A 26,665-nucleotide genomic window follows, 5' to 3' on the forward strand; every position below is an offset into this window, starting at 1 on the left:
TATTTCTCTACACGCTTCTCCCCTCCCCTGTTGCTGGCTCCCCTTAGGACTGCGTCTCGAGACCAAAGGCCGGCAGCTCTCTCGGTGCACGGGGAGCCCGCGGTGACCCTCCCGGGCTCCTCTGAGCAGGAACAATGGAGGAGGGGGACGGATGTGAAAATGGATTTTCCTTCGACACACACCGGCTGCAAACTAAGGTCCCAGTCCGGCACGGCACTGCCCGGGCAGGCTGAGCAGATGCCGGGAGCTATCTTGCTGCCACTGCCAAGCTCATGCAGTCAATACTTGTATTTCCATTAGACCTCATCACCCTGTCCTCCCCACTGCAGCCTGCACAAATATCAATATTTATTACAGAGAGAAATATTTACAGCGTTCCTTCCCCTCCTGGCACTCTACAAAGGGACACACATAAGCTTTGGTGTCTTTGAAAGAAATAACACTGACAAACATTTGCCTGTCACTGGCCACAAGAAGACATGCCGTCGGGGCCAGCGAGGAACTGAATATCACAACGAGACGCCAAGACAGAGACAAGACAGCAGCATTAGCTGGCCCGCGGAGCGCTGGTTAAGGTTCCCCCTTGCCTAGAGCAAAGATTTCCTTCCCCTCCCCAGTGGAAATGCAAGTCCTGCGCCTGACCCCGGGCGACACTGTGAACGCTGGCAGAGAAACCCAAAGGGAGCCTGTGCTGATCTCCTCTGCAAGTCAAACAGAAAAGCAATAAATACCTCATCTCGCTACATCGAGTCTTTTCAAGTATCGCTCACTGTAAACATTGGGGGTTTGTTGGTTTTTACTGCAAGAAATGAGAGGCGGCTGCCAGAAACCACCACCAAAACGCAACCGAGGAGGTTTCATCCCAGCTCTGCCCGACGGGGAGCGGGCAGCCGGCCGCTTCTCCTCAAATTGTACCTGCAGAACCCGGCAACGCGCCGACTCCGGCTGGGCACGACCGCGGCCACTCCGCCGCGCGGGGTGCTGATGGATCCCCGCGGCAGCGCCGGCGTCCAGCGAGGCGGAGTGGGGTGGAAAAGGGGAAAGTGTTTAAAATCAGATCTTTCCTCGTTCAACAGGAAATGGGATTTAAAAAAAATATATATATATAGACACTATATAAATACATAGATAAAGCTGGATTTCAAGACAGGTTGGATGATCTGATGGTTTTGCAATTCAGGTAAAGTTCCTTCTAGTGCCTATAAGTTACTCAGCCACTGAACTATTTTCTGGCTAAACTGCTATTTTACTTGTGTAAAAAGGTGTGGTGCAAACTTGTGCTCATATTTTTTGTAAGATCCCAAAAAGAAGACAATTTCGGTTTTCCAGACTTTCCAATTGGCGTAAAAGTCCGTTCGCAGAACGCCTGAGCCGCATCCTCGGGAGTCTCTCAAGGACAGGATTCAGAGCTGAACCTTGTTGCCAGGGTTATCGCTGTGGCTTCTGTGGTTTTTGCTCTATTTCTTTTTTTTTTTCCTTTTTCTTTCTTTTTTTTTTTTTAAAAAAACCCTTTAAATAAAGTTTTATTTTCTAATATACATCAAACAATTTTCATGCAAAGCAGCAGTCGTGGAGACATCCAGACTTTCCAGGTTCCTTCTTTCCATGTACGCTTGAAGAAGTGCTCCATCTTGATTTGACTTTGATTGAGATGCTTTCTCTTTTTCTCTTCCTGCCTTTTCAAACCAGATCCTATATGATTTTGAACACAGTCAGTCCTTGGGCCAGTCTCTGCTCCCTCCAGAAGAGCCTTGGTATTTATATGTGTCCAGCGCCTTTCTTGCTTGTTCTCCCTCTTAATTCCCGAGAGTCCGTGCAATCCTCTGCCCTTTGCCGTCTGTGAGCACCGCAACCTTTCTTCAGCTCTCAATAGACATGGCACCAATAAGTTGCTCTACTTTGTATGCCAGGCGCTGCCTACGTGCCTGTTCATCCTGCTCCAGAGCCCCAATGAGCTGGTACAGAAAACAACAGAGAAAAAAGAGAAAGAAGTCAGTGTGCGAGAGGGGGTGGTAGAGGTGGGCGGGCAGCAAGATGTGAGCAACTTGCGATGTGGACGCGTGAAACTTAAACAACGAATGCCAAAGCAACGCGACGAGCGCGTCGCCATGCCGCAGCCGTGCTCATTGATTTGTTGGACCGCCTGGTGCATGTTACGCACACGACACAATCGTTCCCACTCTGGTACCTTGGCCTCCACATTTCTTGTCTCATTTAGCATGAAAGTTATGAGATTTTTAAACCCGAATTGGAAAATAGCTGTGGCATTGTATCACAAATGTGTACATGCAATTAAACGACAAAACCCTTCCTTTTAATGGACATAATTGCAAAATAGGTTCTTCTTACACTGAAATGAAGGGGTGGAACAGATGGCGAGAACTTGGTTTCAAGTGATGCATTCATTAAAGGAGCTCAGGCTGCCAGGGATTCTTTGCAAACAGGGGTCTGCGTCACTGCAACATGGGATTTGTACCAAGCTGTTCCCAAAAGACAGGGATGTTTCTGGGGAGCTTCACTGGGTCACGATGATTTTCCACTGCATTTAGGAGTGGGCTGCACTGGACGTATGCCAAGGCTGAGGAATGCAGTTGCTCCCACAATATTTTAGCTCTCAGTCCCCTGGGAAGTACGCTACAGGCATGGCCAGGACCGAACCAAGGTGTGCATGAACAGAACAGAGCGGGGCAGCGGCGGGGCAAGCTATGGCTGTGCTGCATCAAGGATGAGGGAGGAGGAAGACGCTCGGGGTGGCAGCAAGGGGATTGCTGCCCGACCCACTACCGCAGAGAAGCGCAGCTCCTCTCCCACGCCGCACGTGCCGCACGTGCTGCAGGGCGGCATCGCCTCTGCGCCCGCCCCAGGGGACACCCACCTCTTCGCTGTACTTGCTGACGTAGGAGTAGATCTCGTTGAGCGCGCTCAGCATGTTGAACTCGGCGGAGTGCAGGCGCGACTGCTCAGCGAGGTAAGCGTTCATGTCCTGGTCGCTGATGGCGGGGAGCTTGGCGATGTCTGCGTAATACCTGCGGGAAGGAAGGGCGAAGGCGGGCCATGAGAAACACAGAGGCTCAAAATGCCCCTCTTCTCCTTGGGATTTAAACTAAGCTCTGCAGGGAAAAGGAGATCATTTCGCTTTATGCGTACACCTAGCAAAATGGGATCCTGCTCTGTACCAAGCTGAAAATAAGAGCAGCGATGCTTGGCAGTGCTGCCCTGTGCCACCAGCCCGCTGCGAGAGCCACCCTGCCACATCATCGGCCACCGAGAGCGAAGCTGCTCGGCGCAGGAGGTCGGGCAGGGCTGGAGCGCCCAGGCCAGCCCTGCACCCACGCTGCTGCTGCCCCCGCGCTGCCACCCACCTCTCCACCCAGCTCTTGTAGCTGGGGATGTCCTTGGCGTACAGCAGCTTGTTGGAGGGGGAATCCTTGCCCAGGCGGTGCTCCGAGGTGGAGCAGGAATCCATGAAGGTCTGAGCCACAACGGAGAGGCAGGCGTCCGTGATGCTGCCTTTGTGGATATCAAACACGAACTGGGGGTTTTTGATTACGTTCACCCAGAATCGGAGAGGGAGGCTGTAGGGAAATCAAGAAACAAAATCCAATGTTAAGACAAAGGCTAGGAAAGGACGCTTGCTGCAGTTTGTGTTCCCAAGCAGAATACAAATGGTGGGAAGCAGCACTAATCTGAATAGGAGCTGGGTCAGGTCCATCAAACACCAGTTAGCCCAGTCCCACCCGAGTTGCTTGTGATGCGTCCTGCTATGCCTGGGCTGGACGCGGCTGCCCTGTGCGCCCCGGGAGCCGCTCTGGGGTCTGATCCTGCACAGAAAGGTGGAGGAGGTGAGAGCCAGGCAGGCAGCAGGTGCCGCGGCAGGCTGTCTGTGCCAGGGCAGAGCTGAGCACCGTTCCGTGGTACCAGGTGAGCCGCTCCGTGAGGAGCCCATTAAACTGAGTTCGTTAGAGTGGGAGTCTGCAGCGCAGGGCTGAGCCCGGGGCAGCAGTGCTGCTGCCCCTACGCTAATCAGCCGCTGCCCGGCCACTCCGCAGTCCATCATCTGCGAGCGGTGCAGCAGGCATCAGAGGCTTTGTCCCCAAATCCCGAGGCCTTTGCAATCAAAGGGGAATTATTATTCCTTTTTTCTTTGGCTGTATAGCAGGATCAAAAAACCAGCTGCTGCTTTCTATTACCTTTCAAGTCTCAGCTCGCTCTATCTATCCGGCTAGCTGCACTACAGGCTTCAGCCTTAACTCTTGCCGCACTGCGGGCAGGCAGCTCAGCCGCGTCCCCAGCAGTGCCAGCTCCCCTGGCCCCCCACTACCCCAGCTCTCTCTTCCAAGCCCCCGTTAGCTGACCTGCTCCAGTGGCATAAGCCTTCTCCCATCTCCCCACCGAAATTCCCGTTCTGGGAATGCTGGAGCCAACCAAAGTGCTCAGTAGAGCTGTTAATTCAGAGACCAAGTTTTCGCCCTTCTCCTGATCCCCGCTCGTGTGGTCTGATGGCTCTGGCAGAGCAAACTGCTGGTCAGTGCTTTCTTTTTTATTGCTTTAAGAAGTCTCATCTTTTTTTGTGATGCTAGAGTTTTTATCCTAATAACTCCGTCTTCTAAGGCTTTCAATAAATTGTTTTTAGCTTCCCACAGCCTTAGCGGGGAACCCAGCTTTTGCAGCCGTGATGATTAGAGGCCTTTTAAACCACGAGGGACTCGAGGGGAAAATACAAAGTCTTCGGGGAGCAACCATTTGTTGTGCTTTTTTCCTTCCTCGCAGAGGTAAATTTCTAACCCACAGAGCTTTTAATCCTAAAATAACAGCAGAGGCAGAGACGTGAGAGCTGCCATTGTTCGGAGAAGGCTGAACCCGGCTGCAGTCCATGTCGGCCACATGCGGGGCTGGCTCCTTCCCCCCTTGCCCCCTCCTCCCGCTGCCCAGCTGCTCCAGCTGCTGCCCGAAGTGATGGGGAAGGCGCAGCCGCGTGCTGAGCGCTCCCCTCCCAGCCTGTGCCGGCATTTGGGCCGTGGCAGGGTTGCCCAGGCAGGAGCCTCGGTTCCCGCCAGCAGACCGGCTCTGCAAACCCAGCCGTTTCCAAAGCCCAGGTGTGTGGATCTACAGCCTGAGGCCAGTGCCCGGCTCCCACCCGGGCAGAGGACTTGGAGAGAGCCGGGCTCGTGGTTTCACACAGCACCATGGTTTCAGCTCGTGCGTGCGTGGGGCACAGCACAAACCGGGATCAAACCCCACTGCCACATCTGCACAGGGCACTGGGCAGCAGATGCGCTGGTTGAAAAGCATTAGCACGGCTTCGTGGTACATCTCATGCTTTGGAGCTATGGGACTTGGTTGTTTCCAGCCTTTCCAAAGCTCTTTCCCCATCACTGCTCCTCCCCAGGACACAGATAATTGCTCAATACTCAGGTCCGTCCCCCTTCTACCCCCCTCCTCCATTCTTACCAGTTGCTCTTCCACGTGTGCCTCACATCTGTGTCATGGATGCCGTGCTTATCTGCCTGCTCATCCAAGAAATCGAACATATACTTGATGGCCAGTGGGAGCGCGCTGCCGCGGTGCACGGTGCTGAACAGCGTCTCAAACAAGTCGTCCACGAATTTCTGCAGCGTACCCTAATGGGAGCAGCAACCGAGAAGGTGAAGGGAGGGACGGGCGCACGCTTGGTTAAGCAGCAGTGGCAGGAGGGGATGCCAGATGGTGTTGCCAGCTCTGCACAGCCCCGCAAAGTGCCGCCACGGACCCCACAGGAATAAGTAGGGTCGGGGTCTTTATGAACGCTGACTGCACTGCCGGAGGACCCTGGGGGAACGCTCCAGCCTGCAGCTACTCACGGCTGCACTTACGCTTTATTTCTAACCTGAAACTATTTCTTTTGCTTTCAAAACCAAATCTGTGTTATCTACAGTGATGAACGCACGGTGCAAGGCAGGAAAACTCTCTCTGGCCAAGGAAACCGGTTAAATATTTACAGGCACTGCTGCTTCTCTCCATCTTTTGTGTTTTAATGCTGTGCAGAAAAATGAAGGATTGCTGCAATCACCTTGAAGCGTGAGGAAACGTGGGCCATGTTTCTGTTGCTGCTCCAGGAGCCACCCAACCCTGGGGGCACAGGAAAGCCTGCCAGGGACAGTTGCCCCTGCCCCCCCGGGAGCTGAGCATCATTAGGGACTCACAGGACCCCCAGCAAGTGCGTCTCAATGGACCTCCCTATGCATTTCCCAAGGGAGTTTCACGAACGGCAGTTACCTTTGTAGCTAATAGCCTGGTCAGGTAGATCTCGGACACCATCTTACTGCCCCGGTCTCCTTCCTTCTGGTCTCCGTGGTCGTGGTTTTTGACCAGGTGCCAGACCTTGACCCCGCTCTCCAGGTCGGGGGTGATCATGGGGGCCCGGGAGCGCAGGCTGTCGGGGCTGCCGGTGTAGCGGAAGGTGGAGTCTGAACGGTGGGGAGAGAAGTCGGTCACGCTCAAAGCAAACCCCTTTTTCATTTCCCTGTCTCTTCTCAGTGATGCCACCGTGCTCGCTAACGCCAAAATCATCTGCAGTGGCCTTTTTTTTTTAATGGGGTAATGAAATGTAATACCACCCAGGCACCAACAAAATTTGGCGTTTGCCACAGATATGCATGGGTCTTCACTGAATACAGTCCCTCAGACTTGAGCCTTTCTCTTTTCACGCTCAGACATAGGACTTTTCTGCTCCATTCACATCCTTTAGTTACATGAACTCAATTCTGCAGGTCCAGACAAGATACCTCCACGAGTTACAGCTCACGCACGTTAACCCTGGGCACCAAGCCCTGCAGCACCGGAGTCCCGAGATCAGCATTTTGTGAATAATAACAAGCGGCCCGGCACAACCAGCACAAAGGGCAGAAGAAACTGCTGTTCTTGTTCTTGAGGCTTTCATTAGAGCAACAAGGGCTCAAGCTGAGCACCGACTGCAGAGCCCCCGGCCAGTCCAGCATCCCGGCCGTGCCGCCCGCGGGGCTGAGCAGGTCCGGCCTCCCTGCCGTCCCTGCCTCTGCCCTCCTCCCCGGCAGGGAAAGGGGAGCTCGAAGGGGAGCAGACAAAGGTTTTTCCCTTAATTGCTCAGAAACCACGGAGAGATGTGAGATATATTTAACTTCCCAAAGAACGTGCCTCCCTGGATCCCATCCACGGTGTCTCCAAGCCGAGACACGGGGCTGAATAGCACAGCCGTGCGTTGTTGGGCTTTTCCCTCTCACGACATTTCTTTGTTCTCTGGGAACCTCATGCATTTTCTCAAGTTTAGCCTCCAATTCGCTGCTCACCCTCCTCAGCGAGAGTAAGGGGATCAATCATAAATCAGCCGAGGGAAACACGCAAGTCATTACCAAACTGGCTAGATTTTCATCCCTGATTAAGGCTTAGATAAATGAGTACTCCAACTGATATAATTAAGGAGACAGACAGGGGGACAGCTAGGGAAGCATCTAGTAATTCTATTTTTAAACACAGCTCTGTACTGATATATAAAGGGGGAAGTAAATAAGTATCTCATTTAAATTCTGTCTGCACAATTAGAAGTATTAATCTTAACATGAGCAATGATAGTTCATATTGGTAGTTTGCAAAAGCTTTTCCATCTGACACAGATCAATGAACAGTGAGGACTCAGGTTGTGTGACCCAGCCTCGGTTTTCTGTCACCTGAAGCGTGGGAAGCGCTGAGCACTCGGGTGGACTACACCTCGCAGGGAGAAATGCCTTTTCTCCTGGCTTTTGCCTAAAGACCCTCCTGTGGACGGCTCCTCAGAACCCTTGCTCGAGAAAAATAAACATTGTTTTGGGAGCTATAAACAAGGGAAGGAGACGGGTTTGTCAGGAGAGCTCTCGTTTGTAAAACACTCTGTAAAATGAAAGATAATGAAAGATCAGCGCACTAGAGATTTTGCCACTTCTGCCTTTTATGGAAGTATATTATTACTATTATTGTGGATTTAGTGCTATAAACGCACACCTGGCACCTCGCAGACTCATTTACTCAGGCTGCAGCGTCTTCAGGGACCCTCTGTGAAGTGCCGAGCCCTGCTATTATGCAAATAATGAATTCCCAGGCGTGCACATCCAAGCACGCCAAGTTAAGATTGCTGTTACCCGTTTTTGACCCATTAGCTAAGAATTCAGGATCCTCCTCTGAGAGAAGAAATAGATGAAGGAATCAGGCTTTTCTCTGGTGCAGCCCTGCTTACATGCAAGAGACACAAAGCTGCTTTCCTGCAGCGGGAGCCCCCGGGGTGCTCTGCAGCACCCATCCCCTCTGTGCCAAAAGCCTTTCCCTGCGCTTTTCCAAGACCCACGTTTCCAAAGGCAGCTCGCTTTGTGCTTGGCGTTTCCTTTTCCCTTCTCTCAGCTTCTCTGGTCCTTTTGCTGTTCTGCTTGTAGATAGAAAAGCCTTTGCAAAAAAACAGTTGCCAAGGACATTTTTCTGTTTGGCACATGAACGTACTTTCATTTTGGATGATGTGGTGTGGTTCTTTGGGGGGAGTTGCTGCTTTTTCCCCACCTAAGTCCCTTAAGGTGTTGCCCTCCTACAACAAAGGCAGCTTCAATACCAACCCCATCGAGACAGACTCTTCTGTAAGTAAGAATTCTTCCTAAAGCTGTGAGCCGCAGGACGTGCGGGTGTCACGCCTAGCTCCGGGCTGGCTGTAGATGTGCAGCGCAGCAGGAGCAATGCCCAGTCGCTATCGTACCTCGACATTTAACTCTGCTTCTTACCGTATCTACTAATAGACGTCCGGGATATACTGGCTGAGGCAGGAATATTGTAGGAGGAGGTCTGTTTGGGAACGAGAGCCACAACTGAGCGATCTGATACCTGGGGAGGGAAAGGAAGAGAAGAAAAGATCAGCGAGATCTGCCGACTGCACTGCGATCACCAGCTGCTCACCCAGCAAGCGCAGGTAGCGGAAGTCACAGAATCACAAGGTTGGAAAAGACCTGTAAGATCATCAAGTCCAACCACCACCCCAACCCCACCATGCCCACTAAACCATGTCCCACAGTGCCACATCCACACGTTCCTTGAACACCTCCAGAGATGGTGACTCCACCACCTCCCTGGGCAGCCTCTGCCAGTGCTTCACCACTCTCCCAGTAAAGAAATTTTTCCTAATATCCAGCCTGAACCTCCCCTGGTGCAACTTGTGGCCAAATCCCCAGAGCCCAGCCTGGGCAGGGAGCTGTCGGCACGGCGCGGGGCTCCCGAGGGCACGGGGAGCAGTCCTGCCGGCCCGCCTCGCTCCTGGTCCGGCTGAGCTCTGGGCCGGGCTGGCAGCAGCTCGGCAGCAAGGACTGAGGGAAGGAAGCGATAAATCAAAAGACGTATTGAAGATGGTTTTGGTCGTTCTGATTTAAGATTACGCTTTATCCAATAAAAATGAGAATCTCAAGAATTGTTGTGATCCAATTAAAGTAACAATGCAGAAGGAATAAAACGGCTATAATAACGTTATGGACCATAAAACATTCCTATTAAAGCATTTTTTATTTTAGCAATTTTTACGAACTTTAAAAGTTTGATTTACAGCTGAGCAAGTCATAAAGCCATCTTTCAGGGTATTAAATTGTCAGTCCCTCTACTGCACCAGAGAAGGAATTAAATGCTGGGAAGTCAAACTATAAATGAACATTAGTGCTAACAAGATTTTGTTATAGCAGATTTTAGTAGCCATGTTTAATTTTATCCTCCTTATAAATCTAGTAGTCATTGGAAGTTTTTAAACTTATTTCCCTTAATTAAGAATCTGCAGGTTTCCAGGGAACGGGCCTGAGTGTCTTTTAACTTTGAACTCGTGGCCCGTGGCGCAGCACGGCAAGGGAGCAGGGAGCGGAGTCACTGCACCTCGCAGGATGAGAGACCCGCCGGGGCCCAGCCAACAAATCATTTAGAGGAGCTGCACAAAAGAAATGCCTCTTCACGCCGGAGCAATTGCTTTTGGGGCTAAGTCCTCCATTACCTGCCAGGAGTCCCGCGAGGGACTCGGCGCTGTCCCTGTGCATGGGGAAGCTCCAGCTGGGTGCTGCCCCCCGGCATCTCCCCGCGACGTTTGTACGTCTGCTGCCGCGAGGTGACCTGCACACAGCGACCATCGCCGCCTAATGCTCCCTCCAAGGCTTTGGGTTGCCTTCAGATGAAAGGTTTCATGTAAATGCGAGTTGTTATTATTGCTAGTGATAGTGGAAATAATAGTCACTTGTGTTTCACAGTACAAAAGTGAGATATTTCCAAGCAAAACACTTCAAACACCTCTGTTATTTCCTCTTCTGCTCCTGCCTCACTTCATCCAATTTATTAAGTCAATGGAAGAAACGATCAGTGGTGATATTATTTTCTTAGGCTGTTATTAGCTGCCACTTCAGTTCAATTTCACCAGGGAGAAACCTGAGCGCGCCGGCAGCCCAGGGTGCTCCCGCGGAGGCAGCAGCTCCCCGGCCGCCGTGTCGGGATCCGCGTCTACCAGGGCTGTGGTTAACTGGGAAAGAGGCATTAAAAATTCCACACACACACAGAGCACTCTCACTCTCTAAATTTTGGGTCGAATGGCTCTTGTCAGCTAAAAAATACCAGCGTGCAAATTAGCATCAGATGTAACACACATTCGTTTCCCATCTCGCTCTGCTGTTGCCACACTCCCATAAAACCCCAAAGACGCCTGCGAAGCTGGCTGGCTGGTTTACGGCTTTATAAACATTCCGATTCCTCTACGAGCTGGAAACATGCTGCACAAAACACCTTCCAGAAAAGAAAAATAAAACCCGGAGGAGCGGGGAGAGCAGCAGTCACTAGCCCAGCCACTGCTGTGTTTGCGTGGGCTAGTGAGGATGCCGTGAGGATGCCAGCCCCGCGGCCACGCCACCCTCGGCTCCTGGCTCTCATTTTCCACACAAATCTTCCCTCCCTGCTTCTAGTTTTTCATTTAAAATAGTTTTCTAGTCTCCCGCCTTTCCAGACCCACAGTGGCGGACAGGTATTCATGCTCTGCTGCCTCTGAGTTAACCCTGCATAAGCCATTGTAAATCATTTGATATTAAATTCAGTGTTTCATTTTTCTGGAGTAAAACCACGCAGGGTGAGACTCTCCCATGGAGTTTAATAGGCATGGAACCACAAGGGTACTACACAAATGTAATACAATTCCTTATGACATAGTTTAAAGCTCCAGAGAATTTAAGAAAGAATTACACCTATTTAACCTATACGTCTATCTTTATAAATGAAGAAATAAGCAGCAGGCGTACAGTTCTCTGCACAGCTCTATAAAGTGGTTCAAAAAATATTACAGAAAGATGAATATTTCTTTTTAAATCCAATCTGGCTTTTGCACGCGAAGGCTTCCCATGAAAAACACATTTTATCAGTTGATGCAGATTTATACTGTACTTTTATCATCCTAAACACGTAGAAAACAAATGTAATAGTGTCAAAATCCAGCAGCCAGGCGCAGAGCTGAGAAACTCGTGGAATTACATGGTGCTCTCTGCAGAGCCTGCCCAGAGCCCGGCGAGCAGGAGGGGGCTGCCTTGGTCCCTGGCAGGAGTTTGAGCCCAGGAGCTGCAGGGAACGGGGCTGAGGAGCAGCCGGACCCCGGCAGTCAGGAGCCGGGGCGCGGGTGCGGGGAGCAGGCAGGGTCTGGTCCTCGCTTCAGCGCTTGCTCCCGGGTGACGGCATCTCCCCAAAAGACCACGAAACGCCCGCTGTTAGCGGGTGGAAAGACGGGCTGCGCATCTCCAACTACTGCCTGCGAATCCGGAGAGCGCTCTGCCTTCAGATCAGCAGACAAAAGTAGATGGCATCTGACCCAAAATAAAGAGCAGAGAGCTCTGGCTAGAAGACGGGGATAGCTTTACAGAGCTAGCTTTTAGTTTTTCTAGACATTTAGAAATCATCTTCACTAGTCCTCCAGAAGTTGGAGAAATCTAGATTTCATTTTCCTGGCTTGAACCACACCTGCTTTATATGTAACGCTCCTGGTTGAAATGGTGAGACAGCAGCGCTTGAAACTCAAATGATTTTATACCCTCCTCGAAGCTGTGCCTTTGCCCACATATTTGTTTTACTGTGTAGTCCTGGAGCATCTGTATTTTTGATACCTAATAAAAACATTTATTACTCAAACAGAAAAAAACCTGGTAAGAATAAAAAATAATAATAATAATTAAAAAAAATCGCTGTTTGTTTTTGGCAAAAGCCCTGCCTTGACAAGATTTCTGTTGCAGTGCAGAGAACTTGGCTTCTTTTTAACGGCTGAAACAGCTCTGTTGGGCTGCGCAGAGCTCGGGCCAGAGCGGGGAGAGACATGCGCAACTGCTACCTCTTCAGATGTTTGGCAGCAAACTTGTACTTTGTTCCAGAGCAAAACTGACATTCAAATGGCAGGAATAGCTGCAGCATCTTGAGTGCTGCAAGGATTTTGTTTATTTTAAGGGTAAACTTGTGGTTCAGATTTTCCCATAGGCACTAAACTGAAGGTACTCCCTCCCCTCGCACCCAACACACATCAGACAAACACGGCTTTCACTTGTGACTTCCTTAAGATGACTTTTAAAGATCAAGGCATAATAAAGTCTCGCTGCTTCCCTGCATGTTGGTTAATCCCTTGCAACTGTCAGGTAAAACAGATTTTAGAAACAATGGAATTCATCTGCAGAACTCCTATGACATTTTACGGTAATCTGTGTTTAAATCCTTCGGGCTGCTTGGAAAAGTTGACCCTCGAGGTGCTTTTTTACATTCACTTTGCATATTTATGCCATTCTCTCTGCCTCGCTCCCTGATTATATGGCTCCTGTCAATACTGGCTCACATTCAACTTACACAGCATGAGTCACGCTGATGGACTTGAGATGGTGTATAAACAGGGAAAGATGCCAGATTAAATACTAAACACTTCTGTGTAGGTAGTGATGGACAGTAGTAGGTTACAGGTCCTAATTAATGCAGTTATCCTCTGCTGCAGACAGGCTTTGAGTAAAAGCCTTTGATTCTCTTTACCAAACCTTCCTCAGCTCCATCTTTACCTCTCTTTCCATCTTTCGCCCACCGTAAGAAGCCCTTTCCAACCGATGTGCGCCTACCCAGGGCAGCCTGGGCTGGGCTGGAGCACGCAAGCTGCAAAAGCTGAGGATAGCAAAATTTTCTAAGGTCACCTCGCCCACCCTGGCCGATGCACAATAGAGCACCTTCACTGACTAGCTTCATTTTATGTGACTTCAGTGGCAAACCTCCTGTGACTTGGCTTGGAAGCCTAGGTCTGGGACTTAGGATATTTGATGTCACTCTGTCAAGAAGTAGCCCCTGATATTCACCCTTTTGAGGCCTGGATTCATCCCGTACCTCCCCACAGCACTCTCTTGACCCTCCCCTGTGACAGTATTTGAAGTATTTGCTCCATTTCCCTTCTTCACTCCTTGCATGATGCTCAAGAGTCAACACGTAGGAAGATCACGAGCATGAGAGACGAGCTGCCGCTGCAGCCTGTGCTTTGCATCAGATTGCCTGATCAGATTGTCTGATCAGATTGCATGGTGTTTGCAAAGCTTTGAAGGAAGGCAGAGACTCCTCTTCCTTCCCTGCTGCACTCCTGGCTGTCTCAGACCCCCAGGTGAAGAAAGACCTGAGCTCCACGTGCCATCCATCCCCTGGCCCCGCGTCTCCAGCAGCGGCAGCTCAGCCCCCTCCACTGCTCCCTCTATCTCACAAGCACGGCTGGCAGTTTTAATTTAGCCAATTTTCAACTCTGCTAGCTTCTTTAAGATCCCTGTCAAGGTTGCTTTCCCATCTAATGCATAAGCACATTGAACCCTTCTGGTTTGTCATACCAATGTGACCTCCCTGTCTGTCTTGGTAGGCGAGATACTTGGGAATTTCTGCTTTTCTTTTCTTCCCTCCTGGCAGCTTTCTGGGAGCCGTCTGCTGGGGCTGCTTTCTTACCTGATAATGCATCAAGGTGTTCAAGCGCTTCCAATCTCCTTCAATCTTGGTGGTGATGTCTTCATCTTGCAGGACCACACGAGCTATCCGGCCCTGCCGCCACTCTGTGGGAGAGGCAAAAACCAGGCAGACACGATGGTCAGCGAGGGAAAAGGCACTAACAGGCTCTATCCACTTCTGGCCCAAGTAACTACTGGACAGATGAGCCTGTAGAAAAGCCCACCTCCCAGGAAAGGGCACCCAGAGAAAGCTAAATTCTGCTCTTAAATCTTACAACTACAAGGAAGGTCACACTGACAGTTTTCTTGCAGCAAATTGCAGCATTTTAACTCCCATGCGGGGGGTTCTGCAATGTTTAGCTAAATTTAGGCGCAGGACCTTCCCAGCCCCTCTGCCCCCCCAGGCTCTAGTAAGACAGACAAGCTTGGGGAGAAGCTTTGCTCAGCAGAGTGAAGGAGGCTTCAGGAATCATTTGCCCTGTGGTCAATGGACAATTAGCTGACCCCACAGAGCTCAAAACCTATCCGGCGGGAGCAGCGCCCGTGCTTTCTAGGGGCAGAAACGTGTGTGTCTTTGTGCAGCCTGAGCTCTAGCTTTCAAGCTCTGCAAAACCCACCGAGAATCACTGATAATAACAACCTCTCTGATCTTCCCCTTCCTATGAGGCAGGGAGGCTCCTACCCAAGTCCATGTCAACAGCTCTTGGTCTTTGAGAATATGGGACGTTTTTGTACACTGCATCAAGGATCTTCTCTTTGACTTGAGTGATGGTATCACAGTTCAGCACCTTCACAGGGATCTCTGGACTGTTCTCATTATCCGGGTTCACACAGTTTAGGATCTAGAAAGGAAGGAGAACCACACCATGCTCTAAAGGGCTTCCGACAATCGGCCAGGAGAACTGTAACCACATCTGTCACAACAATCCGTTCTCACAAAAAAATGCTGTATCCCTATTTGCATCACTGCTGTTGCATCTAGTACATCTTTACAACGGTTATTGAGGTAGGAGTCCTGGATGTCCATTTTCATTTGCTAGAGGGAGGGCAACGGTCATTGCCCAGGGAGATTAAAACGCTCCCCTCGAGCCGCGCCTTTCAAAACCTTAGCTCAGGCTATTTGTACCTGCAAATTAGGGACATGCCTGACTTGGGCATGGGTCTAGCAGCATGAGGCTTTATTGCACTGGCAACACTTGTGCTTCATGGTAGTGTCCTAAACACTGGCCTAAAGGCCAGAACAGCTCATGTCCAAGTGGGGAAGACAGAAGGAATTCAATAGCAGCTTCTACAGTGATCGCTCACCAGAGTCTTGTACTCAATTTGCTGCCGGATCAGCTTGTCCTCGCTGAGGGAATAACGGGCTTCTCCTGTGATGGCATCAATCGGACCTTTCTCCATCTGTTGCTTGATGGCACAGTAGAGCATGAAGAGTGGCTCTCCAGCACATTCCTACACAACGAGACAGACAGCAAAACTAACACAGAGGTGAAGGTGCATCTCCTGCACGGCCACTGGCCCGCAGACAGGTTTTGCACAAGATTCATTTCAGCAGAGGCACAGTCCCATTGACTCAATCTTTAGCACATGTGCGATCCAGGCTCAGCCCCCAGCAGCTCCTGGAGAGGACAGCCGAAACCACGGGCTCCATTGCTCGATGGGTATGTTGTCTTTGTCTTGGTAAATCTCTACTGAATCTATATGGCTGTAAAAAAGGAATCTGAGATCTTGATGTCATTGTTCATTCCCATGAAGCAAATTCTGTGGGGCTTCCAAAACCACAAATAAAGTTAAAAAATATGGAAACCCAGGCACAGAGGTGTAAGTGAGAATTTCTCCTAAGTACTAAAGAGGTGCAACAGAAACTCCATTACATGAGAATCGCACCAGCCGATGTGAAGAAGGCTGAGCAGGGGGGCTGACAGCTTGGCTCAGCCCACGTAAGAGCAGCCTCAGCTGTAGGCACCTCTGAGCAGATTTCCAGCTGCCCTGCCTTGCTACTACAGCATTTGACTTGGAGTCTGACTGAAGAGTTTCAAGCCCAGACTCACCCCGAGATGGCTGGTGGGTGAGACAGCAAAGCAGCAGCAAGGTCTCAACTCCATCCCTGCTTACCTTGAGGAACTTGTGGAGGAGGAAGGCAAACCAGTTAGTCAGCATCTTCTCGGCCACCGACTCGGTCCTAGGGAAGCCAGGAGGACACGCACGTCACATACAAAACCAAACCACGTACCAGAGGCCCCAGATCTCCCCAGGTGGCACCACCCTGGCACAGCTTCAGCGGTGCTCTGAACCGGGGCCACAGCTCCGGAGCAGGCAGGCAGCAGGATGCGGCCAGCGCTGTCCCTCCCGCCCTGGCCCCACCGCACTGAGCTGACAGCAGCTTGCCCAGCTGACAGCCCATCACAGCCCTGACGGGGCTGGTGACAGGGAGCCTGGTGACACTGGCTCCTCGCACGTGGTGCAAATTACAGCCTGGCTCAGTAAATCACTGGGATTTGCAGCGGTTGCTGGCAATCAGGGACAGCAGAGTGACAATGGCAGGGAAAATTGCAGCTTTCTTCCCAGTCCCACCCAGCGTCCTCTCCCCACATTGTGCCCAAGATTATCTCTAATTTAAGTACAATGGCTCCTAATGATAGTTTTTAATGCTGGCTCTGCAGGACCCGGAGACTTTCCTTAAAGCACCACACTCCCTTTTCCTGGGACAGGAAGAAGGATGGCAGGGTGCTGGTGGCAGAGTGTCTCACAGTCCCCACCTGAGCCCCAACCACGCAGCTCAGGCTGCCAGCCTGCCCGTGAGGCCACGCAAGGGAGAGCTGCTCTGCCGCCAGCCGAGCCAGCTGCCAGCGTGCCCCCGGCAGCCCGGCACGCCGCACTACCAGCCGTCCCCTCATGCCACATGCGATACCAGGATCTGGTCCAAATTTCAGCAAGCAAAGAGGGGTGGATCCGAAACCTTGCCCCCTGCAGCACCCTTCCTCTGGGGACCATGCCTCCCCGCACCCTCACCGTCAGCATGCAGCAAGGTGGCAGCCCCGCCGGGTCTGGGCACCTTGCTGCGCCTTCGTCCCCTTGGCCGGCAGCTCTGCTCCCGGTGCCGCTCCTGCCAACAGCCTTTTCGACCACCGTGCCACCAACGTGCCCAGGAGATGCCCCGCGGGCACAGCAATGCCCCGAGCCTCTGCCTCCGCCCGTACCCCGACCTGGAGCGAGCCACCCTCCCGCTCCGGACCCCTTTTCCCCATTCTCCCCCATCTGCTCTGCTGCCTTGAATTAGGGACTGCCCCTTGGTAGGTATTCATACAGCATCCCGCATGTTTGAAAACTCCGGCATTTAATGAGAACCACACACTATAGAAGCAACAGGGTTTGATCACTAAGTCAAGCAGATCAAGTACAAACGGGAGCCACAGATTTCAGCAAACAAAAACTGACGCCAGTCAGCAAATGGACCTGGGGTCACGTTATCCATCATCTCTTAGGATTGCAACATCTGCCAGGAATTTGTGAAAATGTCTGCAGATCCCCGAAGAATTTCAGCCTGAATTGATTAACTGCCTAAAAATTCATCCTACAAATTGACACACACGTTGTTCTCTCGTTTAAAATATTTCAGTCACCCAATTAAGGAGGAGAAGCGCTAGCACACTGCTGTGCCAGAGAGCCACGGAAAACGGAGAGTCCGTGATACAAACTAAGGAATAGGTGAAAAACTCAGAAAACGATACATTCAGGACTTCAGGGTGATTATTAATTTAATAAACTACTTTGTTAATAGAATATTAAATTAAGAATTGGCAAGCCTCCAATGCAGTAATGCTGTGTCCCATCCCTGTTGGCTGCTCATGGCCTGACACCGACACCGGCACCATAAAAATAATTGAAATATGGAGTGACAGAGAAGCTGGGGCGTATTGTGTGGGAGAAGGGTATCGGATACTCCCATGTCTAGCCATTCCCTTTTACTTCTTTCTCAGAAATACAAGACCAGCTGAATGGAACAGCAAAAAGAAACACCCCGGAGCACCTCTGTCAAATCCCATTTCTCCTTCCCTTCAAGCACTGAATCTCACCCTCCTCTCAACACAGGCTGACGCCAAGAGATATTTGCAGTGCATCAGTCCTGGGGACGGCCAGCAACTGAGTTACTCATCGCTGTCCTACCCTGGCTGAGGCAAGGGGCTGCTTATAACCTTCACCGCTGCTGCGTGCAGCAGGAGCACCGCAGGCTCCCTGCAAACAAGCCTGCTGTAGTACTGTCCCTGGCCTCCTCTGCCTTTGACGTGGGGTGGGTGCTGGATGGCTGGGCAAGCCATCCCTAAAGCCTGCTGCCGCCACGGGGCCCGAGCTCTCCGCTGAGCGGGCAGGGCTCTGCCGAGCCACAGCAGTAGCTGCCGCGGGGCCTCGTGCTGCCCCTCGGCAGGCATCGCTCTTGCTGCGTCGCTGGGCTGGTATCTGAAACGCTGTTACAGATCTGTCTCTAAAAATGAAAAATCAGCTCCTGAAGATTGACGTGGCAGGGGAGAATCCCTAGACTTGGAGAAAACCCTTCTCATATTGACCACATAAGAAAGTGCAATCCAGAGATGACTTTCCAAAGGAGTCTGATGCCAGCAACCAGCGCCTTGGCTGCTCCTCCAGCTTTCTGAGGCACTGGGAATAAACCAAAACCAAACAAAAAGAGCTGAGAGAACCCAAAAAATAAATATGTATTTTATTAATTTTCCCTGCTATATCTAGGTCTCCGAACTGCTTTGTGCTGCTCTCTGTGCCAGGAACCAGAGCAGCTATTTGATTTAATGTCAACTTTTTTGCTGTCTCCCATGAGGAGTAGTCGTGGAAGAAAGAGAGAGGGGAAAACGAGGAAGAAAGAGAGAAAGAATTAAATGCCAATTATCAAATGCTGCCACCAGAGAGCTCGAGAAATAAAAGTATCTCATTTTGTGGCTGATCACTCCTTATTAAGTCAGAGCAAGATATTCCAGCCTGGGCTGTTTTGTGCACCAAGGGCACCCGGGATTCTGCGGGGCACAGGGCTGGGACAGGGCTCCAGCCACAGGTTTCCCGTAAAATGGCTAAATCCTGGCACAGGACAGCCAGCCTCGACGCTGCTGGCGTTGCCCATGGCCCTGTCTCTTTGCTGGGTGCTGCGGAGAGGAGCCGATCACTGGCCGTGTATTTTTTTGAGCACCGCGAAAAGTCATTATTGATGGCTGAGGCAGAAGACGCCTTCCCAGCGACTCGTCAAACCACAGGGGAAATTAAGACGGCTTCCTTTTCTGAGATGAGTTATTGCCTCTGCAAACACAGCCAGATTTAAAGCAATTTCCTGTCAAGTATATTCATTATGGCTGGAGGAATCCCTGAAATTTTCCTGGACCTGTGAAATAGCCCCCTCACCTTCGTCCGCTCGCTCCAGCAAGATGCTGGCGGAGCCGCAGGCACAGCCGACGGGGCAGCCGCGCTCCCGCCGCCGGCCAAGGCCAGGCTCTGCAGCACAGCCAGGACCCAAAGGGACACGGATGGAGGTGGCTCACGACACGGAGAACAGTGGTAGCCTTTTGCTTGTGGCTGCTGATCTGGCCTACATTAATACACGCTTTTTCCCCTTTTTCTTTCTGCCATTTCCCAGCACAGTCTTGGGTGAGCTGCTTAATTCATTCTTGAGCTCCTTCCCCCAGCTGTGAAACACAGACACTGCTGCTCCACCCAGGCAGACATGGATGCTGCGAGGATAAAGCCCGTAAGTACCTGCGAGGTTGCTCAGACACGTGAGGCTGAAGGTCACACAGCCACCCTGGCTGCCATCAGGAGGGGGACCAAGCCTTGCTGGGCAGCCCGCCTTTCCCTGACGGCTCCAGGGACAATTCACGGCACTGCCCATCCGAGAGGTACGCTTCTTCACTAGGTCTTTAATGCTTTACTCGCCACGATAATACCACGGCTCACAGGAGACAAGGACCCTAAGTACTGTACAGACATGTAAGAAATCAGGCTCCTGCTCATAAGAGCCCGCAGTCCAGTAAGATGTCCGAAAGAGCTGCACCTCTGCTCCTCCAGATCCTGCTGCACCTGAGCCGGTGCCTCTTCTTCCCTGCCTGGACTCACAGGGCACTGCCGGGTACCAGCAACATGCACGTGACGGAGAGCTCCAGTTTTTGGGCCATTCACCGCCCCGCCGCTGCCCTGAGGCAGCCCCGCACAGGACCGGCAGTGGGGGCTAAACCCCTTCGCTGAACCGCTCGGGCATCTCTGCACACACAGGTGAGAGAAGCAGGAGCTGGGACAGGCGGGTGCAGGTAGGGCAGGGCAGGGAGGAGGCAGCTGATGGCAGCGGTGACAGCGTGGGCATCATCACCTGCTCTCAGCCAAGCCCGGGAAGGGTAAGCCAAGCCCAAGGTAAGAGATTATGAATGAGAGAGAGAGACGCATCAGAGGTAATAGCTCTCTTGGATCCAATTTAAGACCCTGTTCAGCCATTTGTGAAATCATACAGTAGAGTTAACCCTGTGTCCTGGAGACAGGCGAGGAGATGGATGGGTCATCCAAAGTCCCCCATGGAGAGCAGTGTTCTCCTTCTGACACCAGCACCCCGGTCCTGCAGAGCCTCCGATGTCACCAGCAGCATGACCGTGCCATGCTGTGCCCGCAGCCCCGTCCCCTCCCTGTCCCCCTGTGTTACCTGCGCAGGAGCAGTTTGGGGTGGTTCTTGTTTTCCAGGTTCTTCTCGATGAGGTCCGAGAGCAGCTGCTTCAGCACGTCGGTGGCGTACTCCAGCTTGCCTTGCAGACCCGTCATGATGAGCGAGGCCACGTTGCCGCGATCGCGCATGGAGAAGCTGCGCTGCAGCTCCAGCGTTCGGATGAAGGTCAGCAGGAAGACTTTGTTGTTGATCAGCTGAGCAAAGAGCTTCAAGGCCTTCTCCACGCTCTGCTGCCCGTTCCCTTGGACCTGCGGTGGAGGAGAGCATGTGCCCATCAGCCAAGGCATCGAAGGACAAGGGACTGGAGGGCAGCCCTGCACTGCCACGGGGTCACTCTGCCATCGCTACGGGTGGGGTGAATGGTTTAAACCTGGGTGAACAAGCAAGCACCCCATCTCTCAGGGTCTCGGCATCCCCAAAGTTGGTCTCTGGTCAGTCCTGAACAAGCACCACTCTTTCTGTCCTCCCCCAGCACTTCAGCGTGGCTCCCTTTAATCATTGCTCCGAGCTGTACTCTGCATGCTGTAAAGCTGCTGCTTTGAGGCTAACAGCCCTATAAACAACATACAGTTTTGCTTGTTCTGCACAAAAAGTGACACTCTTGTAAGTAAATTAAATACTAATTTAGACTATTGCTTTATTATGGGACAAGTGTAAAAAATTAATTGAGGCTTTCAGCCAGTTGCAGTTCAAGTAATTCATTACAAGTGAAAATGATGAACTACATTAAGCAACTCTTCACCAAACATCTTGGAGACTTATGTATTGGTTTTACTAACGTTACATAATTAAGCAACTGTGTAATTGGCAACACATTCATCACTTCTCCAATTCTGTTTTTCATGAGTAAAACAAATAAAAAGCATTCATATTTGTTTGCTAGAGCATCAGCTTATTTGGCAATTTAAACAGTGAACATAATGCGTGGGACTGGAAAACTCAGGGCATGGGAATGGGCTGGGAGAGGCTGGTTCAAAGCCTGCTGAGTTGTACCAACACCACGGCAATCGCTCCGTGGTGGTGGCCCGCTGGAAAGGAATCTAGTTTGCTGCATTAATGCTAAGTAGTGCTTGCCTAGAAAAGCAAGGCAGCCGTATGGAGCACAAGCAACCAAGGCTTCCTCCTCTTACATCTCTGGCTGAAGCTTTGGGCCACCCCCCAGTCTGTGTGACGGCAATAGGACTTTGAGGAATTACTGGAGCAATGCCAGTCTCCGAGAGGGAGCGCTGAGCCCGGTACCTCCGGGCATCCCGGCTGGAGGACGGCAGCCCCACGCTCGGTGGCAGATAAGGTTTCTTGAAGCACCATCATCTTTTTTGGCCCCCTCAGAGGTGAGCAGGGCCCATCTGCACCGTGATCCGAAGGACCTTTGTAGGTTAGCAATTTTTCTGAATGCTCAGCGAACACCTGACGCGTGTATTTAGACACACTGATGGAAAAGGAGGGAGATGGAAGTGGGTGCTCCCAGGCGAGCGGGCGGCCGGCCCTGCCGAGGCACAGCACTTGCCCTCCTGTGGACACGCCATGAAACAGCAGCAGGATGATGCTCCAGGCAGGATGCTCCCGGGCGCGCAGCCTTCCCCTGCGCCGTAAGGGATTAAGGAGGACTTTAAGAGGACACCGATAACTTACCTGGCCTGCTTTGCTGCTGGCCTATAGCAATATAAAACCCCATAAAATAAAACTAAAGCAACACTGGGGAAGAAGAAACCGAAAGGCATCAAGCAACATGTGATGGAGATAAACCACCAGCTGCTCAGTTAAAATGAAATTTTAGTAAATATGAGGAGCGGCTGAGGGAGCTGGGGTTGTTCAGTCTGGAGAAGAGGAGGCTGAGGGGAGACCTCATCGCTCTCTACAACTACCTGAAAGGGGTTGTTGGTCTCTTCTCCCAAGTGACAAGTGACAGGACAAGAGGGAACGGCCTCAAGTTGCAGCAGGGGAGGTTCAGGCTGGATATTAGGAAAAATTTCTTCACTGAGAGAGTGGTGAAGCACTGGAAGAGGCTGCCCAGGGAGGTGGTGGAGTCATCATCACTGGAGGTGTTCAAGGAACGTGTGGACGTGGCACTGCGGGACATGGTTTAGTGGGCATGGTGGGGTTGGGGTGGTGGTTGGACTTGATGGTCTTACAGGTCTTTTCCAACCTTAGTGATTCTGTGATTCTGTGAACACGGGGCTCATCCTGCTAACCCCAGTGCCTCTAATAAGACTGGGTGTGAAAGGCATAAAGGTGCTACAGGGTTTCATGCTGGCTTCCCCGAGGGCTCAGGGAAACTTCGAAGGGCTGGAACACAGCCTGCTCCTTACCGCCTGCTCCTTACCTCCAGCTCCCGCAGGACAGGATGGTCCTCGATGCCAGGGAAAAGGACCCTCATGGCATACGTCCGATAGTCGAGGTACGGGATCCCGGAGCGATCCAGGTCGCTGGTTAATTCATTGATGTCTGTCTGCAGCTCTGCAAAAGCTGTTCGCGGGGAACAGAACAAGACGGAGAAACACACGTGAGCTCCGGGAGCCGAGGCTGTGGGGCAGAGGCTTTGGGGAGGGCTGGCTGCCTGCTCTCCTTGGGGCCACGGCAGCAACCGTCAACGGGCCAGCTCAGGCAACCCATTCGGAGGAGACCTTGCCGGGTAGCTCAGACAGACCCTCACCCTTGGAGACTCTGTCTCAGCAGCTGAGCGTGAGAGAGCACACACTGCCCAGAGCAGATGCTGAGAACAAAAGATGCTTATTAATTTGTATGCAGTTCACACCTGGGTACACACACCTAAAACACCTTTAAAGGCTGCAGATAGACATGAGGGTCCATTTTCATAACTTGGTGCCTCCCTTATTTTCCTTTCTTCTTCTTCTCCTCCTCTACCAACAGTTGCCAAAATAATCAAATCTGATGCAGATCAAATCCAAGCAAAAACTGCTTGCTGCAGGGGTCAGGAAGGAATTTCTTCTTCCTCTCGTAACATAACATCACCGTGTTATACAGCTGTATGTGTGTCCCTGTGGTCATTCTCCAAAGTATGAAATGCTGGCTCAGTAAGGTCTCTGCACCCCAGCTAGGCTGTGCCCATGCTGAAGCTGTGGTCTCCCCTGAATACATCTCATTTTTTGTCCTGTGCTTTCAAGGCTATCCTTTCAAAATCAGCTGAACAAATTCAATGCAACTCTTTATAGACACAGAGGTCACACTATGAAATTTGCAGCTTTCTATTTATTTTTCTTTGATTCACTAAGCTCCCTTCCAGCTGGAAGGATGTAAGAAACAGCAGCAGCACCCCTCCCCAGAACGCTTTTTGTCTCAACCCACCAGCTACAGAAATGACCGCCCACCTCCACCTTGGCTCCGCTGCGGAGAGGCCAGGCTCAGCCGCCTCCTTCCATGGGACAAGACTTGTCTGTGTGGAAATCCGCAAGCGGCAGGTCTAGCTACTCCAAATAACTCACAAGATTTCCCAGAAGCAAATGCCTGAGGAGCTTCTTCCTATCCCTCAGACCTGCTCTTGCCCTCTGGGCTCAGGTCTTACAGACTGGAGGAGGGACTGGACCAGCGTTCCAGCACTCCTGCCTTCCATTTGGGACACACGCTCTTTCTCAGGAGTCCGAACCTCCTCCACTCCCTGTCTCACTCTGTGCCTTTTTAAAAGCCCTTTACTAAAAAGCCATTAGACAAGGGGGCATATTGTGGCGGGCACCCTGGGGCTCGCGCCGTCCTCGCAATGCGATCCAGGCATGTCGCTTAAGCAGGATCAAGCTCTAATCCTATTCTCTGCACATTAGGCAGCAGAGCCGTGTCTGCTGCTGACACGCTTGTCGCTGCCCACCCTCCCAGGCAGGGCACGCGCCCTGCTCCTCTCTGCAAAAGATTGGGTGACTGGGCTGGCTCCGGTGGGGAAAGCTGGGGACCAGAGCATGGGGCCGCAGCACCCAGCGGGTGCCCAGTCCCAGGCAGTACTGACCCTCCTTGCACTCCAGGGCCACCCGGGACTCCAGATTGTCCATCTGCATCTGCAGCCTCTTGAGGGTCAGGTCATTCTCTCGGGACTTGCGCTTGTAGGCGATGAGGACGATGATGACGATGATGAGGAGCAGGCTGCCTCCGGCCGCGATGCTGACGATGGCCGGCAGGGTCAGGAGGCTGTCTGAGATGATGCTCACCGAACCAGGGGAGAAGATGATACCACCAACACGCACCTATAAAGCACAACGGAGGTAACCAGCAGCTTCGGGTATGGGTGGAAGCCTGTCCCAAAGCCCCGTCCTTCCCGGCCAGGGCACGCACTGCACGGGCTGTACGGACCCCTAAGGAAGCACTGAACCGCTTCTGTTTCAGCCAAGACTCTAGCAACTCCGATCGCCTTCAAACACAGCGGGTGCAGCTTATGTGAACACAGGGAGGCTTCAAGTCATGATAAATGTGCCAGTCCTTCACTATCTGGGCTTTGTTCTTATTATCTGATGGCTCCATTTGACTTTCATTTTATAAGCTTTCAACTTGCTTTTGTAAACCGTGGACATTAGCAACCCAGTGATAATTTCACTGACAAGAAACCAGAGCGACTGGAAAGAGAGAACAGAGAAGGGAAGAGAAAGCCCCACGTGAAAGCCACAGAGCAGACACGCTGGAGGTTAATGCCGGGACAGGCTTTTCTTGGATGTGCCCTGGCCACAGATGCAAGCAGCTCTCAGCCAGGTTGCGCTTCTGTGAATCACACTGTGATAATCTGAGTATGTTTTGGATGCCGAACTTAAAGGGAAATAAATCAACAATTACAATCTCATTTGGGCTGTGCTCAAGCACTTCGGCAGCTGCGTGCTTAGTCTGCGAGTGGATCAGAGGAAGCAGCAATGCCCAAAACCAAAGCAGAGGTAGACACCGACTGTTATCCTGGACGAGGCCATTGATCCAACCGGTCCAGTGTTCAGATGTCCTCGGCTGCTTCTGCTTCGGGAAAAGGCAAAACCTTTCCACCCACTTAGCAGATCAGGTCTGGCTACAAGGACTGATAAAATCCCTTCCTAACCTACAGGAGGGAGAAGACAGCCCATTGAAAATGGTCTCCCTTAGTACTGAAGGAAGAGCAAGCAGCCCCGGAGAAAGGACGGTACCTGGTGCCGAAGGCACTGCCAGAAAGATTTGTTCCTTCTAGAAGGCTCTGATAGTAGGTGGTGAGTCTCAAGGAGGGAACGAGAAGTTCCTCTGTGCTAATCCACATCAATATTTTAAGCTTCCAATTATACAGCCATAAAGATCTAAAATCCTACCGATCCTTGGACAAGAAATTGCACTCAGTACCTGAGCGAGTCAGGGAGATGGCGGAGGAGGAGAAAGGAAAAGGAGGGAGGGAGGGAGGGAAGGGATGCCAACAGGAGTGTTTGGTCCCTCACCATCACTTTGTGCTGTCCGGTGAGATTTGGCGGCTCGCACAGCAGCTGGGTCTCGGAGACGGTGACGGCGCAGGGTGTTTCTCCGATCAGCACGGTGTAGTTGAGCTTTGCTCCCCCAGGAGCGGGTGGGCACAGGTTTCTGCCCTAGGGACAAAGGCAGAGAAGACTGTACAAAGACACAGCGCATTTCTCCGGTTTTCATCTCATTCCCAGCCTGTGCAAATGACGGGATTGCATCTAGCGTACCCCGTTCTCCAAAGGGGACACAGAACTCCTCTCTCTGGGTTTTTTTTGCCTCTTCCCACTGGGTAAGGGTCTCCTTACCTTCAGGATAATGGGCGATCCCGGCTTCTGCTCCAGCACCCCGGTCGGGCTCAGGAGTTCAAACGTTGGGTTGGGGTAGTATATGAACTTGGTGTCGTTGTAGACGAGCAGGGACTGCACGTTGTTAAAGATAAACCCAAACTCGTCCGGCCGCTCGACGGCGTCCAGGCCGGGCCGGTACTCGGGGGTGAGGGGGGGCGCGAGGCAGGCCAGCGCCGTGGCGTTCACCGCCTTGCAGACCTGCGGAGAAGGCGATGCTTTGAAAGACGGCAGGGAAAACTTTA

At 51.8% G+C, this 26,665-nt stretch overlaps 1 protein-coding gene across 1 annotated transcript in view; it reads right to left on the reverse strand.

Moving 5' to 3' along the window:
• Positions 1 to 1,834: 1,834 nt before the first annotated feature.
• Positions 1,835 to 26,665, reverse strand: part of PLXNA2 (plexin A2) — a 154,182-nt gene continuing 129,351 nt past the window's right edge. Inside the window, exons 17-31 of the mRNA XM_059831192.1 lie at positions 26,382 to 26,621; positions 26,058 to 26,201; positions 24,629 to 24,863; positions 22,997 to 23,139; positions 20,653 to 20,921; positions 16,083 to 16,149; positions 15,273 to 15,419; positions 14,650 to 14,809; positions 13,969 to 14,072; positions 8,754 to 8,853; positions 6,256 to 6,446; positions 5,452 to 5,621; positions 3,363 to 3,575; positions 2,876 to 3,026; positions 1,835 to 1,955 (exon numbers count right to left, since the gene is read on the reverse strand). Coding sequence (XP_059687175.1) covers positions 1,860 to 1,955; positions 2,876 to 3,026; positions 3,363 to 3,575; positions 5,452 to 5,621; positions 6,256 to 6,446; positions 8,754 to 8,853; positions 13,969 to 14,072; positions 14,650 to 14,809; positions 15,273 to 15,419; positions 16,083 to 16,149; positions 20,653 to 20,921; positions 22,997 to 23,139; positions 24,629 to 24,863; positions 26,058 to 26,201; positions 26,382 to 26,621 — 2,430 coding nt within the window. The 3' untranslated portion in view covers positions 1,835 to 1,859. The remainder of the gene's footprint in view (positions 1,956 to 2,875; positions 3,027 to 3,362; positions 3,576 to 5,451; positions 5,622 to 6,255; positions 6,447 to 8,753; positions 8,854 to 13,968; positions 14,073 to 14,649; positions 14,810 to 15,272; positions 15,420 to 16,082; positions 16,150 to 20,652; positions 20,922 to 22,996; positions 23,140 to 24,628; positions 24,864 to 26,057; positions 26,202 to 26,381; positions 26,622 to 26,665) is intronic.

This window comes from Gavia stellata, chromosome 30 (genome assembly GCF_030936135.1).
Source record: "Gavia stellata isolate bGavSte3 chromosome 30, bGavSte3.hap2, whole genome shotgun sequence".
Lineage (NCBI taxonomy): Eukaryota > Metazoa > Chordata > Aves > Gaviiformes > Gaviidae > Gavia > Gavia stellata.